General features: G+C 38.6%; 1 protein-coding gene across 2 annotated transcripts in view; it reads left to right on the top strand.

Annotated features, from left to right (window-relative positions):
• Positions 1-19,883, top strand: part of JAK2 (Janus kinase 2) — a 112,222-nt gene that overhangs the window by 29,151 nt on the left and 63,188 nt on the right. For both annotated transcript variants that reach the window (XM_080669931.1, XM_080669930.1), the window contains exon 3: positions 5,608-5,853. Coding sequence is in view for 1 of the 2 variants with exons in the window: in XM_080669930.1 (XP_080526056.1) it covers positions 5,631-5,853 (223 nt within the window). In the remaining variant the exon portion in view is untranslated. The remainder of the gene's footprint in view (positions 1-5,607; positions 5,854-19,883) is intronic.

Here is a 19,883-nt window from a genome sequence, read left to right as displayed (position 1 = left end):
TTCTGGGGGTAAACTTTGAATCTTCAAATGTTTGAAAATGCTTTTTTTTTTTTTTTTTTTTTTTTTTTTTTTGCTGGGTAAAAATTCTAAGTTATAAACTATGTATGAGATTAGAAAATTCAAGATAATGATACAAAATAAAAAGGAAAAGCCATCCTTACCTTTCAGATCCTTTTCCTATAGGTAGTCTTCTTTTAAAATCCAGTGGATTCACCCTAACCGGTTTGGCTCAGTAGCTAGAGCATTGGCCTGCGGACTGAAGGGTCCCAGGTTCGATTCCGGTCAAAGGCATATACCTTGGTTGCGGGCACATCCCCAGTAGGGGGTGTGCAGGAGGCAGCTGATCGATGTTTCTAACTCTCTATCCCTCCCCCTTCCTCTCTGTAAAAAATCAATAAAATATATTAAAAAAAAAAGAAGAGAACATTCTCATTAAAAAAAAAAAATCCAGTGGATTTGTTTCCTTTTGTTTCTATCTTATTTAACCTCTTGGTAGTACTTAATAACTCCCCTCATAAAACTCTCTTCTCTTCTTTATTTAAAAAAGAAAACCTTATTTTTATTTAAATATACATACAAAAAGCACACTAATCTGAAGTATACATAGAAGAATGATTTTTTACAAAATGAATACTTATAGTTTTTCTACTTCTCTGGCCATTACTTTACAAGAGTCGGCTACGTTCCTCTCTACTAGTATGCCTATCTTTGGCAATCTTACTAGCTTCAAAGACTTGTAACCTCAGAGATTTAGTTTCTGATCCTCTTCTCATCTTATACCTTATAAAGAACAACATTATAAGACTATGATATAGCTACCTTCTTTTTGCCTGATTACTATGAAATCTGTTTTAAAATTGTTTACATTATTTCCCTTCTGATGAAGAGCTTTTGAGGCAAAGGATTATATCTTTCTTTTGGAAAATGTTGAATGAGTAAATGAATAGAGGTAAATTGAAATGAAGGCAGATGATATAATGATATGTGGACAGAAAAGTGATGGAATGCATTTAGACTAGAAAATTTGACATGAACAAATTTTAAATTTCTAATATTTCTCATAAACTATCAAATATGGTACCCTTGTGTTTTATCTAGGTCATTGTTGAATTACTCCTAAAATACTTCTGTAAAGACATGGGGAAAATATAAGTATGTATGGTATAATGGCATTTTACCTTGTTTTGTCAAAGATTCATAAAGCAGCATTGTATATTTTACGTATCACCAGGAAATTTCTATGTCACAGATTATTGTAGTATACTTTCAAAAATAGTCTCCTTTCTCTTAACATTGATTTTAAGTTTTAAGTGATGTTTTTCTACTTTAACTTTTTACGAAGAATAATCATCATCATATCTAATAAAAGAGTAATATGCAAATTAACCCTCACTCCGCTACACCCACAAGCCATGCCCGAAAGCCACGCCCACCAGCCAATCAGGAGCGAATATGCAAATAAACCCAACCAAGATGGCTACGGCCACAGAGAGCATGAGGGAGGCTTGGGTTTCCCCGGCAATGGAGGAAGCCAAGCTTTCCGCCTGCCCTTGCCGGCCTAGGCCTCCACTCAAGGCTACAAAGTTTCAATGATAGAAGATTCATAAATCCAAACAGAAATGGCGGCAGCCACCGAACTGGAAAGAGCAGGAGGCTAGGGTTGCCCCCAGTGATGGAGAAAGCCAAGCTTTTCGCACACCCTGGCGGGCCCAGGCCTCCGCTTAAGGCTACAAAGTTTCAATTATAGAAGATACATAAATCCCCCCAAAAAAGGCTGCCTCCACAGAGCAAGCAGAAGGCTTGGCTCCGCTCCAGGCTACAAAGTTTCAATTGTAGAAGATAAATATACCCCAGATACCAGGGCCTCTGCTTGGGTCACCAGGGTGTGTGGCTGGCCTGCAAACCACCACAGGCCCCTCGCCCAGGCTGCCCCACGCCCCAAGGGAACCCCCCACCCTGATCCGGGACACCCTTCAGGGCAAACCAGCTGGCCCCCACCCATGCACCAGGCCTCTATCCTATCTAATAAAAGTAATATGAAGATTGACCATCACTGCAGCACACAAGATGGCTGCCCCCATGTGGTCAAAGATCCTGCTCCCATGTGGACACAAGATGGCCACCACAAGATGGCCAGTGGGGGAGGGCAGTTGGGAGGGACCAGGCCTTAAAGGGAGGGCAGTTGGGGGCTATCAAACCTGCAGGGAAAGGCAGTTAGGAGGGACCCAGGCCTGCAGGGGAGAGCAGTTAGGGGTGACCAGGCCTGCAGGGGAGGGCAGTTAGGGGTGACCAGGCTGGCAGGGGAGCAGTTAGGCATCAATCAGGCTGGCAGGGGAGTGGTTAGGAGGTGATCAGGCTGGCAGGCAGAAGCGGTTAGGAGCAATCAGGAAGGTATGCAGGAGAGCAGTTGGGAGCCAGCAGTCCTGGATTGTGAGGCCCAGTGGGATCGGGCCTAAACGGGCAGTCGGACATCCCTCGAGGGGTCCCAGACTGGAGAGGGTGCAGGCTGGGCTGAGGGACACACACACCCCCATGCACGAATTTCGTGCACCGGGCCTCTAGTCCTATATAATAAAAGCCTAGGTGGTGTGATACCCTCGTGTGATGTCGTCACAAGATGGCCGGCAGGGGAGGGCAGTTGGGGGCTATCAGGCTGGCAGGGGAGCAGTTAGGGGGCGATCAGGTTGGCAGGCAGAAGCGGTTAGAGGCAATCAGACAGGCGAGCAGTTAGGAGCCAGCAGTCCCGGATTGTGAGAGGGATGTCAGACTGCCGGTTTAGGCCCGATCCCTAAATCAGCAGTCGGACATCCCCCAAGGGGTCCCAGATTGGAGAGGGTGCAGGCCAGGCTGAGGGACACCCCCCCCCCCTGCACAAATTTCGTGCACCAGGCCTCTAGTATCAAATAATGGAAATCAGTATTCACATAAAGAAAATATAGCTAAATTCCAACAAATTAATTATAATAAAGTCTATTATAAATGAATACAAAAATATTTATAAACTGTATAATAAAATTGTTTTAAGGTTAGCTCAGAGGCTAATTAATGAAGTAATTTTTAAAAATGTGTTTTTATTGATTTCAGAGAGGAAGGGAGTGGGAGAGAAACATTAATGATGAGAAAGAATCATTGATAGGCTGCCTCCTGCATGCCCCCTACTAAGGATCGAGCTCACAGTCTGGACATGTGCCCTGATTGGGAGTTGAACTGTAACCTCCTGGTTCATAGGTCAACACTCAACCATCTGAGCCACATCAGCTGGGCAATGGATAATTTTTTTAAAATTTTTATTTTAGTTAAAATAATTTTTTAACCCTTACCCAAGGATATGTTTATTGATTTCTGAGAGAGACACAGAGAGAGAGAGAGCGCAAGAGAGAGAAAGAGAGAGAGAGAGAGGTGAAAGAAAAACATTGATTGGTCCCTTCCTGTACACCCCTTGACTGGGGATTGAACCCACAACGTGCCCTCGCAGGGAATTGAAGCAACCTTTTTGGTGTTCGGGATGCTGCTCTAATCAACTGAGTCATCCTGCTGAGCTGAAGTAATTTTTAATAGTATATAATAAAAAAATTCTACTTAATGAAATGGATAATATAGATAAAAACTAAAGGAATTATTGCTGACACCAGAAAATGTGTTTTTAGGAAAGGGTCTTTTATATTTTAGATGAAGTGTATAGTAAATCCAGTTTCTTAAATTGCCCAATAACTTAAAAGTAGGTGAGGCTAAAAAATAATTGATGCCTTCTGTAGTTTACTTTTTAGTTGCTATCCCTTAAGTGTTAACTGAGCCTTTGAGGAATGTTAGAGATACAGAAGGACAGGTACATTAATATAGCACCCTGATACTCTAGTTCTCAAGCGATGTTGTCTTTATCATGGAAAATTATATTTGATTAAGAAAAATCTGAGACCTTTTTTAAAAATGAAATCTTTAAAAAGATTTTAAAAAATTGATTAGTGAGAGAGAAACATCAATTTGTTGTTCCACTTATTTATACATTCATTGGCTATTTCTTGTATGTACCCTGACTGGACATCGAACCACAACCTTGGTGTAGTGGGACAAAGTTCTAATCAAATGAGCTACCTGCCAGGCCTGAGGCCTTTTAAAAAACAGTAGTTGCTGAAAAGTAGATCCAAGTTCTTATCACTGATGATATTTGTTAGACATGATATTCCTATTATCATTGACAAGAAGCTTGAATTGGACTCTGCCCTTGTGCAATTCATGTTATGTAACTTTTCTTGGCTGTGCTCTTACTTGGATGTTTGATTATAGTTTGGAGAGTTATTGCATTAGATATAATTGGCCAAATGTACTCTTGAAAATATGTTTAGGTAGCCAAATATCTGGTAGAAACCAACTCACCTCAAGTACACCTGAGAATAGATAAAGACAAGAAGAGTTTGTTTGATGCTAACAGGTATCTGGGGGGATATGTTTAACATATATGAAAAAATGCTGAACAAATTACTAGCATGTTGAATTCAGTAATATTTAAAAAATAATAAATCTTTTAAAAAATTCTTTATTGATGAAAGTATTACATATGTCCCCCCTTTCCCCCCATTGACTCCCTTCAACCTGCCCCTCTCCAGGCCTCCCCTCTTCTTCCCTTCCCCAGGCCTTCAGCACCCTATTGTCTCTGTCCATGGGTTATGCAATTAAGGTCTTTGGTTGATTATTTCTCACCCACCCAACCTCCCCCCGCCTTCCCTCTGAGATTTCGCACTCTATTCCATGCTTCCATGTCTCTGGGTCCATTCTGTTCATTAATTTATTTTGTTATTTAGATTCTCTATATATAAAAGCCTAATATGCTAAGTGTCCGACTGTTCGACCATTCAACCGTTCGACTGGTAGCTATGATGTGCACTGACCACAAGATTCGGGTAGGAAGAGAGTGAAGGGGAAAAAAACAAAAGGAGTCACCCTCCTTTTAAGGAGTGGTCCTGGAAGTACAATCCAAAAACTTTCATTTAATCTTATTTGCTAACACTGGCTCACGTGGTTATCCACCTATGGGGAAGTACAGTGTATTGTTTTGTTTTTCTGATACATTACTCTCCTCAACAAAATTGGGCTTCAGTATCAAGAAAAAAGGAAAAATGCAGATTGGGTATGTAGCTGCAGTTTTGCCATAAGTATCAATTATCCTAAATGGTTTAACTTCTCAAATTCTATACATCTGCCCAATAACTTACTGAACATATTTTGTATCTTTCTACTCTTCAACAGTTTTATTCTCTTGGAATGTTTTTCCTCTTCCATCCATTTAAATCCAATCCATTGTTCAAGATCAGTTTTAAATATTAACTCCTCTTATAAAAAATCATCAATTAATCCTATATTGCAATGTTATTTTTCCCCTCCAGATATTAATAAGCAATTGTTAGAGTAATTCATTTGTTAAGAAATCATGTTGCCTCATGGGATCTCTTCTGTGGTCTGCAACTGATTTTCTCTGTTTTGTGTTACATATTTATATTATGTTTCCTCAGTTAAGTTGTAAACTTTACAATTTTATAGTCCTTGTCTACAGAAAGTTTATAATCTTGATGTTTTTCACAGTCATTGATTAACTGTTGTTTTCTCTTACAGGCAAATGTTCTGAAAAAGACTGCATGGGAATGGCTTGCCTCACAATGACAGAAATGGAAGGAACATGCACACCTCTGCATCAGAATGGTGATATTCCTGGAATTACTGATCCTGTGAAACAAATAGATCCAGTCCTTCAGGTGTATCTTTATCATTCCCTTGGGAAAACTGAGGGAGATTACCTGAAGTTTTCAACTGGGGAATATGTTGCAGAAGAAATTTGTGTGGCTGCTTCTAAAGCCTGTGGTAACTATTAAAAATATTTTTTCTGTTTATTAAAAGATGATTGCTTTAATTATGCTACTCTAATACAACACACATGTAGAACATGCATAAAACATGAGAACATCATTAGAGTAGAATTTAAGGCAAATCTGCCTTGGTCTGGTCCTATAGACTGAATGTTTGTGTTCCCCTTCAAATTTATGTTGAAATCTATTCCCCCAATGTGATGGTATTTGGAGGTAGGACCTTTGGGAAGTGATTAGGTCATCAGGGGGGGGTCCTTCATCAGTGGGATTAGTACCCTAAAAGAGACTCCAGAGAGCATCTTTGCCCCTTCAACCATGTGAGGACATAGTAAGAAGATGAATCAGAAGATGAACCACCCATGAACCAGGCGTGGGTCCTTATAAGAACCTGAATCTGCCAGTGCCTCGGTTTTGTACTTTCCAGCCTCCAGAATGATGAGAAACATCTGTTGTTTATAAGCCACCTAGTCGATGGTATTTTAGTTAGAGCATTCCAAATGGATTAAGACAAAAATGGATACTGAGAAGTGGAGGAGGGGGGAAGATGTTGTAACAAATACCTAAAAAGTGGAAGGGGCTTTGAAATTGCATAATGGGTAATGGAAGAGTTTTGAGTGCATGCTAGAAAAAGCCTTCATTGTGCAGTCTGGTGAGGACTCAGAAAGAAAAGAAGAGAGCTGTAGAGAAAGCCTCAGTCTTCTTAGAGAACACTTAAAGTAATCATGAATAGACTGCTGGTAGAAATATGGATGGTAAAGGCCATTCTGATGAGGTCTTAGATCAGATGAGCAACATGTTACTGGAATCTGGAAGAAAAGTGATCCTTGTTGTAAGGTGCCAAAGAACTTTCCTGAATTGTGTTTATATTTTACTGTTTTGTGGAAGGTAGAGTTTTGTGAGCAATAAAATTGGATATTTACCTAAGCACACTGTTCAAAGTGTGGTTGACAAACTTGACTGCTGCTTATAGTAAAATGTTCGAGAAATGACTTAAAGGTGGAATTGTTAAGCAAAAAGGAAGCAAAACTTGAAGATTTGGAAAATTCTCAACCAATCCATTTTGTGAAAAATGAAAAAGTGGTGTCTAAAGAAAACACTATTTGATAATTAGTGTGGATCAGCCATATCAACAGGTGCCAGGAGCTATTTGCTAAGACAATAGAAGAATAACACTAAAGGCAATTTAGAAATCACCGGGGCTGCCCCTTCTTTTGCAAGGGCCTGATGGCAGAACAGTTTCAAAGGAGAGCTGCCAAATCTTAGAGACCTCCTGCTTGCTTCCTGGTGCTGCCTCATATTGAGGGTTCCTCTGGTGCTCTGCCCAGGTTTAGCTCTGGTAGTCCTCAGTGCAGCAGCTGACCCTCTGTAGGTTGCATGCTGCAAACTTTGGTAGAGTAAACTGTTTCTACCAGCTGAGAATGCAGGCCCAGGGGGCATGGCTGCGTCCACCTAGATTTCAAAGGATGGAGTCACACAAATCCATGGGGCAGCGCTCCTAGAGCCTTGGGAGCCCAAACTCTGCCAGGCCTAGGAATTACAATTTGTCTCTTGAATTTGTAACAATCTAATTTGAATTAATACCACCTTAGCTTCAATAGTAGGCAAAACTTTGCTTATATACACCTCTGTACCTTCTCCTTTATGATATTGTTTTACTGATTATATCTTTATGCATTGTGTAGATTTATAATTATTGGTTTATGCATTTGTCTTTTAAATCATCTAGGTAAAAAGAAGAATTATAATAAAAATCTAATAATACTGGCTTTTTATTTACCTATGTAGTTAACCTTCATCAGAGTTCTTTTTCATTACTTTTAGTTACTCTCTAATATCTCATCATTTACACCTAGACTTATTTCTTGTAGGAAATATCTATTAGATGTGAACTCTTTCAGCTTTTGTTTATCTGAGATTGTTTTACTTTCTTCTTCGTTTTTGAAGGATAATTTTGCAGATACAGAATTCTTGTTTGAGAGTTTTCTCTTTGAGTGCTTTAAGTATGCCATTTATTGCCTTCTGACCTGAATGGTTTCTGATGAGAAATTGGCTTTGAGTCTTATTGAGGATTCCTAATCAAGAATTTCTTGTATGTAACAAGTCACTTCTCTCTCGCTGTTTTCAAGGTTCTCTATTGTTGGCTTTTGATAGTTTGATTTTAATGTGTTTTGGTATATAACACTTTGTGTTTGTCTATCTTGGAACATAACTGATCTTCATGGATTGTGTATCTGTGGGTTTCATCAAATTTGGGGAGGTTTTGCCCTGACTGGTTTGGCTCAGTGGATAGAGCATCGGCCCTCAACTGAAGAGTCAAGGGTTTGATTCAGGTTAAGGGCATGTACCTTGGTTGCGGGTTCTATCCCCAGTAGCAGGCGTGCAGATGGCAGCTGATTGATGTTTCTATTTATCCCTCTCCCTTCCTCTAAGAAAAATCAATAAAAAATATTTTTAAAAATATTAAAAAAAAATGGTAGGTTTGGGCCATTGTTCCTCTAAATATTCTTTTTGTGCCTGTCTCTATTTTATCTTCCTCTGGGACTCCCATATTATACTCTGTATAATTTCAGTCCTCGAAATTTGTTGACTGTCTTATGATTCAGATTATCAGGCAAGTTTTAAAAAATGTTTCACATACATTTGAAAACACTTGCTGATTACATAGTGTTCTCTAAATGTAAACTAAGTTTAACGTGGTTAATAGTTTAAAATGTGTGTGTCCTTTTATTTTTTTTGCCTTCTCCCATGTTTATAGATTTTGAATTTGTTTCTGTTCTGGTTCCATCTACTTTTGCTTCATATATTTTGAAGCCTTGTTATTAGTTGAACACAGATTTAATATTTTTTGTCTTTCTGTTGAATTGACCCTCTTATCACCATGAAGTGTTTGTTCCTTTTTACTTTAACTCAGTGGTAGGCAAACTGCGGCTCGCGAGCCACATGCGGCTCTTTGGCCCCTTGAGTTTTTAGCAAAGGCCAGCTTAGGAGTACCCTAATTAAGTTAATAACATTGTACCTACCTATATAGTTTAAGTTTAAAAAATTTGGCTCTCAAAAGAAATTTGAATCGTTGTACTGTTGATATTTGGCTCTGTTGACTAATGAGTTTGCCGACCACTGCTTTAACTAATACTTCTTTCTTAAAGTTTAGTGTTCTTACCAGGTTTCTTTTACTTTGTGTTTGCATGATACATCATTTTCCTTCTTTTTAGCTTCAACTTATATATATCCTTGTAATTAAATTATATCTTTTAAATAATACAAAGTCTTTTTTATAATCCAGAATCATAGGCTGTGTGTTTTAATTGGCTTGTTTACATTTATATATAACCTAATGTAATTACTAATATAATTGTGTTTAAATCTATTATCTTGCTATTTGCGTTGTTTCATTTGTTTTTGTTTTCTATTTTCCTTCTTTTTTAAAAATATATTTTTATTGATATTATTAGATATATTTCTATTTTACTTCTTTCCTAATATTTTAAAAAGTCAATCAATTATTTTTAATTTTTTTTTAATTTATAGTTTCTATTAGATTTTTTAGTATATGTGCTGCCGAAGCGAGCACTCCATTAGATTTTTTGTTACAGTTTTTATATTATTCTATTAGTGGTTACATATGAATAAGATTCTTGCTCAAGGCAGGCTAGAATGATTAGATACCACCTGGTGGCAAGTAAGGAAAAGGAGTTTGATGATATGTCAAAGATGGGGAATTCTTGCTAAAGGGAACCAGGATTCTTGCTAAAATTGGAGTCTGTGAAGAAGTACACATGGGCCTTGTTGGGCCATGGTTTCAGAGGAGCCTGACTAAAATTTGATCCAGTCAAGAAAGAAACCATAAACAAAACAACAAGAAAGCCCACTGCATGGGAGAACTTATTTGCCAATGTTACATCCAATAATGGTTTAATCTCCAAAATTTATAGGGAACTCATGCAACTTAACAAAAGGAAGATAAACAGTCCAATAAAAAAAAATGGGCAAAGGATCCAAATAGACACTTTTTGAAAGTGGATATACAGAAGGCCAAGAAAGGCATGAAAACATGCTCAAAGCCACTAATCATCTGAGAGATGCAAATCAGAACAACAGTGAGGTATCACCTCACACCTGTCAGAATGGCTATCATCAACAAATCAACAAACTGACAAGTGCTGGCGAGGATGTGGAGAAAAAGGAACCCTCGTGCACTGCTGGTGGGAATGCAAACTGGTGCAGCCACTGTGGAAAACAGTATGGAATTTCCTCAACAATTAAAAATGGATCTCCCATTTGACCCAGTAATCCCACTTGTAGGAATATATCCCAAGAAATCAGAAACACGAATCAGAAAGGATATATGCACCCCTATGTTCATAGCAGCACAATTCACCGTAGCTAAGATTTGGAAAAAGCCTTAGTGCCCATCAGCAGATGAGTGGATTAAAAACCTGTGGTACAGCCCTAACCGGTTTGGCTCAGTGGATAGAGCGTCGGCCTGTGGACTGAAAGGTCCCAGGTTCGATTCCGGTCAAGGGCATGTACCTTGGTTGCGGGCACATCCCCAGTAGGGGGTGTGCAAGAGGCAGCTGATCGATGTTTCTCTCTCATCAATGTTTCTAGCTCTCTATCCCTCTCCCTTCCTCTCTGTAAAAAATCAATAAAATATATTAAAAAAAAACAACAAAAAACCTGTGGTACATTTACACAATGTAATAGTATGCTGCTGTAAAAAAGAAGGAACTCTTACCATTTACAACAGCATGGATAGACCTGAAGAGCATTATGCTAAGTGAAATAAGCTGGTTGGAGAAAGACAAATATCACATGATTTCACTCATGTGGATTATAATGAACAACATAAACTGATGGACAAAAATAGATCCAGAGACAGATAAACACTGAACAGACCATGAAACCTCAGAGGGAAGGTAGGATAGGGTGGGAGGGAGAGGGTAAGAGATCAACCAAAGGACATGTATGCATGCATATAAGCAAAATCAATGGACACTGACAATAGCGGGGTGAAGACCTATGCTGGAGGTTGGGGTGGGCTGGGAGAGGTCAATGGGGGAAAAAGGAGACATATGTAATACTTTCAACAATAAAGAATTTAAAAAAAAAAGAATCTTTGTCACCTCTTCCCTGTACCTCTGTGTTTTCTTGGGTCTTCACTATCATTATACTTATTCTCTTTAATTATAATTTTCCAAAGGTTTCACTGTACCATATACTACACTGTGAGATCCTTCAAGCTAGGCACTTTTTTTCATTTTTATATTTCCCATACCCATCTTGTGCTTATTATAGAATAGGAACTCCGTTAATATTAGTGGAATGATGACTGTTCTTGCTCTAGAATGATATAAAACTACACTACAAATCTGGTAATGGCTTGGAAAAGAAGAAACACATTGAAGTGATTTTATTTTATTTATTTTTTATTTTTATTTTTAAATAAATCTTTATTGTTCAGATTATTACAGGTGTTCCTCTTTTTTTCCCCCTAGCTCCCCTCCACCTGATTCCCCACCCCACCCCATGCCCTTACCCCCCGCCACTGTCTTCATCCATAGGTGTAAGCTTTTTGTCCAGTCTCTTCCTGCACCCCTCACACCCCCTCCCCCCTGAGAATTGTCAGTCCACTCCCTTTCTATGTCCCTGATTCTATTATATTCACCAGTCCATTCTGTTCTTCAGATTTTTTATTCACTTGATTTTTAGATTCACTTGTTGGTAGGTATGTATTTGATGTCATTTTGTTGTTCATAATTTTTATCTTTACCTTTTTCTTCTTCTTCCTCTTCTTAAAGAACACCCTTCAGCATTTCATGTAATCCTGGTTTGGTGGTGATAAACTCCTTTAGCTTTTTCTTGTCTGTGAAGCTCTTTATCTGACCTTCAACTCTGAATGATAGCTTTGCTGGGTAGAGTAATCTTGGTTGTAGGTTCTTGCTGTTCATCACTTTGAATATTTCTTGCCACTCCCTTCTGGCCTGCATAGTTTCTGCCGAGAAATCAGCTGACAGTCGTATGGGTGCTCCCTTGTAGGTAACTAACCGTTTTTCTCTTGCTGCTTTCAAGATTCTCTCTTTGTCTTTTGCTCTTGGCATTTTAATTATGATGTGTCTCGGGTGTGGTCCTCTTTGGATTCCTCTTGTATGGGGTTCTGTGTGCTTCCTGAACTTGTAAGTCTATTTCTTTCACCAGGTAGGGAAAGTTTTGTCATTATTTCTTCTAATAGGTTTTCAATATTTTGCTCTTTCTCTTCTTCTGGCACCCCAAAAATTCGGATGTTGGTACGCTTAAAGTTGTCCCAGAGGCTCCTTACACTATTTTCATATTTTTGGATTCTTTTTTCTTTTTGTTTTTCTGGTTGGGTGTTTTTTCTTTCCTCATATTTCAGATCTTTGGTTTGATTCTTGGGGTACGTTGATCTACAGTTGAGTTTCTGTATATTCTTTATTTCAGACAGTGTATGCTTAATTTCTGACTGGTCCTTTTCTTTTTTTTTGGCATTCTCATTAAGGTCCTTGAAGGTCTCACTAAGCTCCTCGGAGGTCTCATCAAGTTTCTCGGCGGTTTTTAGAAGATTCTTGAGTAACCTTATAAATGTGGTTCTGAACTCTATGTCGTCCATTAGTTTGCTTTCCTCCATTTCTCTCATTCGTGACATGTTTCTTTGTCTCCGCATTTTGCTGCTTCCTTATGTTGATGGAGTGGCTTTGTGTGGTAGGTGACCTATAGGGGCCAGTAGCTCAGCCTCCCCAATCACCTGAGGTGGACGCCTTTGGTACACCCCTTTGTGGGCTGAGTGCAAAGTCTTGGTGTAGTTAAGCCTTGATTGCTGTTGGTACACTGGGAGGAATTGACCTCCAGGCCAATTGGCTGTGAGGACCCACTGTGTTTATAATGGAAGAACTGTTGCGCTGGAGACACGCTTATGGTGCAGGGCTTGTTTCAGTGGGGCTTTGGTGTTCACTGAGTCTGCCTCTTGAATGTATCACTTATGGATGTGAGGAGTTGAAATCTGGTGTCTCACACTGACCACTAGGTACACTGGCTTCTGGATCTCCAGTGGGGTGCGGGTCAGCTACTGTCTGAGGCCACCCAGCAGGAGCTACAGCAAGAACTACAGTTTTCTCCTCTTTGCTTAGAGTTTGGAGGTTTTGGAGCTGTCTGACCCGGGCTGCAAGTTTGCTAGGTTAAGCTGCTATAGGGCAGGCCATTCATATGCTAAAGTCGCTGCTTGGAGCTTGGGTGGGTTCGTAGATTGTGCAGGGCGGGGTCTCAGGGCGTGACTAGGCTAGGGCGTGGCAAACAGCGATGGCTGCCAGTAAGCCAGCTCTGCGGCTCTGCGTCTCCGACCATGTCCCCGTGTCCCGTGCCCCAGCACAATAAACAATTGTTCCTGCGCGCAGCCCTGCAAGCAAGCCTCCCTCACTTTCTGACCCCATGGCAGACAGTCCAGCTTCTCCCTGTAGGAGTTTGGGTCCCCCGCGTCTCCACAGAAACGAGTTCGGAGTAATCGGGAGCTTATCTCCCTTCGGGTTGAAAACAGCAGCGCTTTCAGTCACCCATCACCAGCCCGATTCGCGCGTCTCCGTACCTCAGCTTTTCAGCGCTTGTGCACCCCTCAATGCTGTTTGCTCTTTCCTTCTAGTTGTAGAACTTCCACTCAGCCAGCTTTCCTGTGGTTCTGGGTGATAGACGTTCTGTCTTTTAGTTGTAGTTTTGAAATTGTTGTGCGAGGCAGCAGTTTAGGTGCTTACCTATGCCGCCATCTTGGTTTCTCTCTCCACATTGAAGTGATTTTAATAAATAAAAATAAAAAGAATTTGGACTTGGTATATAGGGAATGAAAAGGAACTTAAAAATGACAGAGAAATTTCTTTGAGGTCTTATTATTTCAATACATTGTCTATCTCAAATACAGTGTCATTACCTTTATTTCCTTTCTAGAACAACCCAATCAAAATGAAATAAGTATTAATATAAAATTGCCATTTTGAAATAAGGTATCATTGTGACTAAACATGACTATAAGCATTGTCTTTTGTTATCGCAGGGATGACCTAACCATTTTCTTTTGGTGTATACTCCCTTTTTTCTGACCCCTTTGTACCAATTTATATAGATACATTCATTTTCCTATTTTGATACTTAAAATTAATTAAAGGAGTCTTTCTTATGTTAAGAAATCATTATTAATCATTTAAAAAAATTCTGATGACTCATTGGTTTTCCTTCTTTGTGTAGTTAAGCTATTGTTTGAAAATCATTACATTATATTCTGAAAAATATCCCTATCAACACATGCTAAAAATAATAGTTCCATATATAATTTTGTTTATCCTATATAATAAAAGGCTAATATACAAATCGACCGAACAGCGGAATGACCAGTTGCTATGTGCACTTACCACCAGGGGGCAGATGCTCAGCACAGGAGCTGCCCCCTGGTGGTCAGTGTGCTCCCACAGGGGGAGCACTGCTCAGCCGTCAGGCGGCAGTGGCAGGAGCCTCTCCTGCCTCCGCAGCAGTGCTAAAGATGTCCGACTGCTGGCTTAGCCATCAGTGGGACATCCCCCGAGGGCTCCTGGACTGCCAGAGGGCATAGGCCTCTAGTATGATTATATTTAAACTAAATGCTAGCTCTTTGTTAAGATTCTCTTCCCAGTATTTTCTCTTTCCAAGATAATCTTATATCAGGTCTTTTATGGCCCCTTCATGGGCATGTCCTCTCCCACTGTGTCTTATATGTACTTAGAACACTGATTTATGTGAAATATTTTACCTTTTAGAAAAAAGAAGTAGTATGTGCAATGTACAGAGACATGGGGTTATGATGCTAACTACTTGATTATATGTTATTTGAAAGTTCAAGTTTAAAATATTTTTTCAATTCAGAAATTGTGTGGATCAAAATAATATTCAGATGAAATAACTATTTGCTATCTACTTGTTATTTTAAAATTTAGAAAATTACAAGTCATTATTCTCTAGTTTCAAGATGACTTACATGGTGAACCCTTACTTTGCTATGGATAAGTCTTTTTTCTCCCCTTTCACCTTTTCTTTGTGACATGAAGGCGCACTGTTTTTATTTAATAAATTCTTTGAGAAAGTTTCTTGTCCACTGTACTCTTACCTTCCTTTTTTCTTAGTTCATTCCTGTTAACTTTCATTTTCTTAGTTCCATCCTGTTAAGTTCCATTAATAATCATAATTATGAATCCTTTTATACTTTTCTCCATGATCATATAATCACATAATGGACACACTATTTCATTTTCTCCCATAAACCTTCATTAGGATTTTGAAGCTATTATTTTATAAAATGGAATCATATATTCTTGTGTGTTTTTTGCTTTTCTTATGAATAAATACATTGTGAAAAATCTATTTAAGCCAACTACTTTTGCACTAGCTCATTCTTTTATTTAATTTCATAACAGTCCATGGCATGGATTTTACTACCCTAATTTTTTCTTCTGCTCTTGAATTTATATTTTCTTATTAATATACTGCACTTTTAGGAATATACAGAAGAGATTGATGGATTTAAAGGTTTTAATCATTTTTACTGATACTGATTTTTCAAATTTATACCAATATTGCTTTCTCAAAAACTCTACCAGTTTACATTTCTAGCAGTTACATAACAGTACCCTTTTCACCATTAATCAGCAATAGATGTTATTTCTCTTACTATTTTTGCTAGTTGAATGGGTATAAATTGATGTCACATAATTTTAATTTGCATTTCTTCAATACTAGGTATTAGGTATTACCATCCCTACCCATTTTATTAGTCTTATAAACTTGCTTTACTGTGAATAACTTATTTCCATTTTTTCACTTTTTTATTTTGCCTCTTTAATTTTTATTTCTTTATTATAAAATATTTTAAGTAATACTTTGTATAAAAATATAATACATACCAGTGTACTCACTACCCAACTTTTCAAATCTATGATTTTGCCATTTTACTGCAGATTTTTTTCCAGTATGTTATTGTGATAAATTATATGAATGGAGTTTTCTAATTTAGTCATTTTTGCAATCTTAGGGTGAATGAACTTCATTAATAAAAGAAAACATTGTTGTTGCCCTGACTGGTTTGGCTCAGTGCATCAGCCTGCAGACTCAAGGGTGTCCCAGGTTTGATTCCGGTCAGGGGCTTGTACCTTGGTTGCGGGCACATCCCCAGTAGGGGGTGTGCAGGAGGCAGCTGATTGATGTTTCTCTCTCATCAATGTTTCTAACTCTCTATCCCTCTCCCTTCCTCTCTCTGTAAAAAAAAATAAAATAAAATACATATTTTTTTAAAAAAAACATTGTTGGATTTGGTTTGCTAATATTTAGTTTAGGATTGTTAGTATCTATTTTGGTAAGTGATGAGATTATTCTTTTATGATGTCTTTGTTTGGTTTTGGTATCATAGTCAAACTAAATCCACAATATGTGCCATTTTTTCTTTTCCCTTTTTAAATTCTCTGTAATTAAGATTAGAATTGTCTTTCATGTTTGGTTAAACACATATAAATTTCCTCTGGGCCTTATGGAGGTTTTCCTTTCTTCTTTCTGATTCTTCTTTATTTCTCTTTCCTTCTTCTTCTTTCTTCTCTATTTTTTTTTTAAGTGGGAGATTGTTTCTTTAATGATTATAGTTCTTTTGAAATCCATTTTTAAAGTTATATGTTTTTAAACTTAATTTGTATACATTTTCAAGTTTATTGGCATAATTTATTCTAACACTCCCTTTTTGTCTTCAGAACTTATATTTAAAAAAATTCTTAGTGTTTATCTGTGCCTTCTTTCTTTTTTGATCAGAGTTGACAAAGGTTTGTTTATTTAATTAGTCATTGCAAATAATCAGCTTTTATCTTGTTGATTCTCTTTATTAAATTTTTATCCCTATTAACTCCTGTTGTGTCATGTCCTTCTTTCAGCTGTCTTTGGGTTATTCTTTTGTTTGCTGACTTGACTTAGATAATTCAGATTAATCTGTTATTTTCTAATGTAATCATATTAGAGCTATAATTTTCCCTCTTGAGTATCAGAGTTATATTTTATAATGTTTAACACATGGTATTAGTGATAATTTATTATAAATGTTCTTTAATTTCTGTGACCTGTGAGATATTTAGAAGTATTTGTAGCCTCTATCAGTGGGTAGAATGTTGGCCTGCAGACTGAAGGGTCCTGGGTTCGATTCTGGTCAAGGGCACGTACCTTGGTTGCAGGCTCCTTCCTGGCCTGAGCCCTGGTCTGGGCATGTGCAGGAGGCAACCAATCAATGTGTTTCTCTCACAATGATATTTCTCTTCATCTTTCCCTTTCTCTTCCACTCTCTCTAAAAATCAATGGAAAAATATTCTCAGGTGAGGATTAAAAATAAAGTATTTGTAAATACAAGGATGAATGCAAGGATACAGTTTCAGAGTTTTTACTGAATAAGCTTTTTATATGTAACTTACTGAAATTATTACATATCTATGAGTAGACAGTTGTTTTAATAATTTAACTATAAATTTAAAAATTTTGTTGTCAGTGTGTCAAGTTGATGTCATTTTTGCCTACAGTGGAAAAGAATGAAAATGTCACTCAAATAAAAAATCTCTTGTTTTTTGAGGCTTATGTTTTCAAATATATAGGATAAAAAATTTTAAGTATTAATTTCTGAGTTAAGTCAAGCGTGATTAGAGAACATGCTATGTATGACTATTCTCTGGCATTTTGGGAGACTTATTTTTAGTCTCCACATGATTTGTGTGAATATGTGTGTATATATGTATGCATGGTGTGTATGTGCTGGGAAATAAAAAGCATTAATTGTGTGGCTTAGATATTTTATATGCTTTTATAAAGTTTAGTGGCCTTCAACTTTTTGTCCATGTACATCCTAAAATATATTTGAAAATAAATTACATACTCCTGCATTTTAAGTTGACAGTTAAAATTTTTTCTAAATTTAAATAGGGCAGAGAATTTAATTACTAGTATTGTATAAAATTTGATATTTAAAAATAAGGCTGGAGAAACCAAGATGGAGGCATAGGTAAACACCTAAACTGCTGCCTCACACAACAATATCAAAACTACAACTAAAAGACAAAATGGACACCATCCAGAACTACAGGAAAGCTGGCTGAGTGGAAATTCTACAACTAGAAGGAAAGAGGAAAGCACATTGAGACTCAGAGGAGCTGCAAAAGGCTGGGGTACGGAGACATGCGCGCGCAGAGAGGACGGGTGGCTGACTGCATGGGCGGCTGAGTGCACAGCTGGCTTTCTAAAGTGGGAGGGAGACGGAAGTTCCTGACTGCGCTGAACTCCAGTCCTGGGCGAGACTCTGTGAACCCAAACTCATTTGGGGGGAATCTGGTCTGTCAGGAAAAGAGAAAGCACATGGAGACTCAGGGGAGCTGTGGAAGGCAGAGGTCTGGAGGCACGCGCGCACGCACAGAGGATTGACTTCTGAGTGCTCAGGCGGCTGAGGGCATGGGTGGCTGAGTGCACGGGCGGCTGAGTGCACGGCTGGCTTTCTAAAGTGGGCGGGAGATGGAAGCTCCTGACTGCACTGAACTCCAGTTCTGGGTGAGTTTCTGGGAAACCAGACACATTCGGGGAGAAACTGGACTGTCTGGCAGCAGGTGAAACTCGAGGGCGGCTTTCTCTCAGAGGTGCTTACAGCGATTACCGAGGGACACTGAGACCCAGGGGCCTCATAGGGCAGGGCTGACGGGAAGCCAAGGCTGTCTGCTTCACCCTGAGACTCAGCCCCATCCAAGCTGAGCACAGAGGCTTTTGCAAGTCTTCTCCCATAAGGGTGTCTCCAGCACAGAAGTTCTCCCAGCGTAGACACAGCCAATTGGCCTGGAGGTCAATTCCTCAAAGCCAATTGGCCTGGAGGTCAATTCCTCCTAGTGATTCCAACAACAATCAAGACTTAACTACAACAAGGCTATGCACACAGTCCACAAAGGGGTGCACCAAAAGTGTTCACCTCTGGTAACTGGGGGAGGCTGAGCCACTAGGCCATATAGGACACCTAGCACACAAAGCTACTCTACCAGCTCAGGGAAGCAACGAAAATGCGGAGACAAAGAAACAGATCACAAAGGAAAGAAATGGAGGAAAGCAAATGACTGGATATAGAGTTCAAAACCACGGTTGTAAGGTTTTTCAAGAATTTCCTAGAAAAGGCCAATAAATTTAGCGAGACCCTCGAGGATATGAAAAAGGACCAACTAGAAATTAAACATACACTGACTGAAATAAAAAATATTATACAGAGACCTAACAGCAGACTAGAGGACCACAAGAATCAAGTCAAAGATTTGAAATACAAAGAAGCAAAAAACAGCCGGAAAAGAAAAAAGAATCCAAAAATATGAAGATAGTGTAAGAAGCCTCTGGGACAACCTCAAGCGTACCAACATCTGAATTATGAGGGTGCCAGAAGAAGAGAGAGAGCAAGATACTGAAAACCTATTTGAAGAAATAATGACCGAAAACTTGCCCCACCTGGTGAAAGAAATAGACTTACAACTCCAGGAAGTGCAGAGAATCCCAAACAAAAGGAATCCAAAGAGGACCACACCAAGACACATCATAATTAAAATGCCAAGGGCAAAAGACAAAGAATATTAAAAGCAGCAAGAGATAAACAGTTAATTACCTATAATGGAGCTCCCATACGATTGTCAGCTGATTTCTCAACAGAAACTATGCAGGCCAGAAGGGAGTGGCAAGAAATATTCAAAGTGATGAATAGCAAGAACCTACAACCAAGATTACTCTACCCAGCAAAGCTATCATTCAGAATTGAAGGTCAGATAAAGAGCTTCACAGATAAGAAAAAGCTAAAGGAGTTCATCACCACCAAACCAGTATTATATGAAATGCTGAAGGGTATTCTTTAAGAAGAGGAAGAAGAAGAAAAAGGTAAAGATAAAAATTATGAACAACAAATACATGTCTATCAACAAGTGAATCTAAAAATCAAGTGAATAAAAAATCTGACAAACAGAA

Source organism: Plecotus auritus (assembly GCF_963455305.1).
Source record: "Plecotus auritus genome assembly, chromosome: 5".
Classification (NCBI taxonomy): domain Eukaryota; kingdom Metazoa; phylum Chordata; class Mammalia; order Chiroptera; family Vespertilionidae; genus Plecotus; species Plecotus auritus.
The sequence above is the reverse complement of the archived record's forward strand: the minus strand, read 5'-3'. Positions and strand labels throughout refer to the sequence as shown.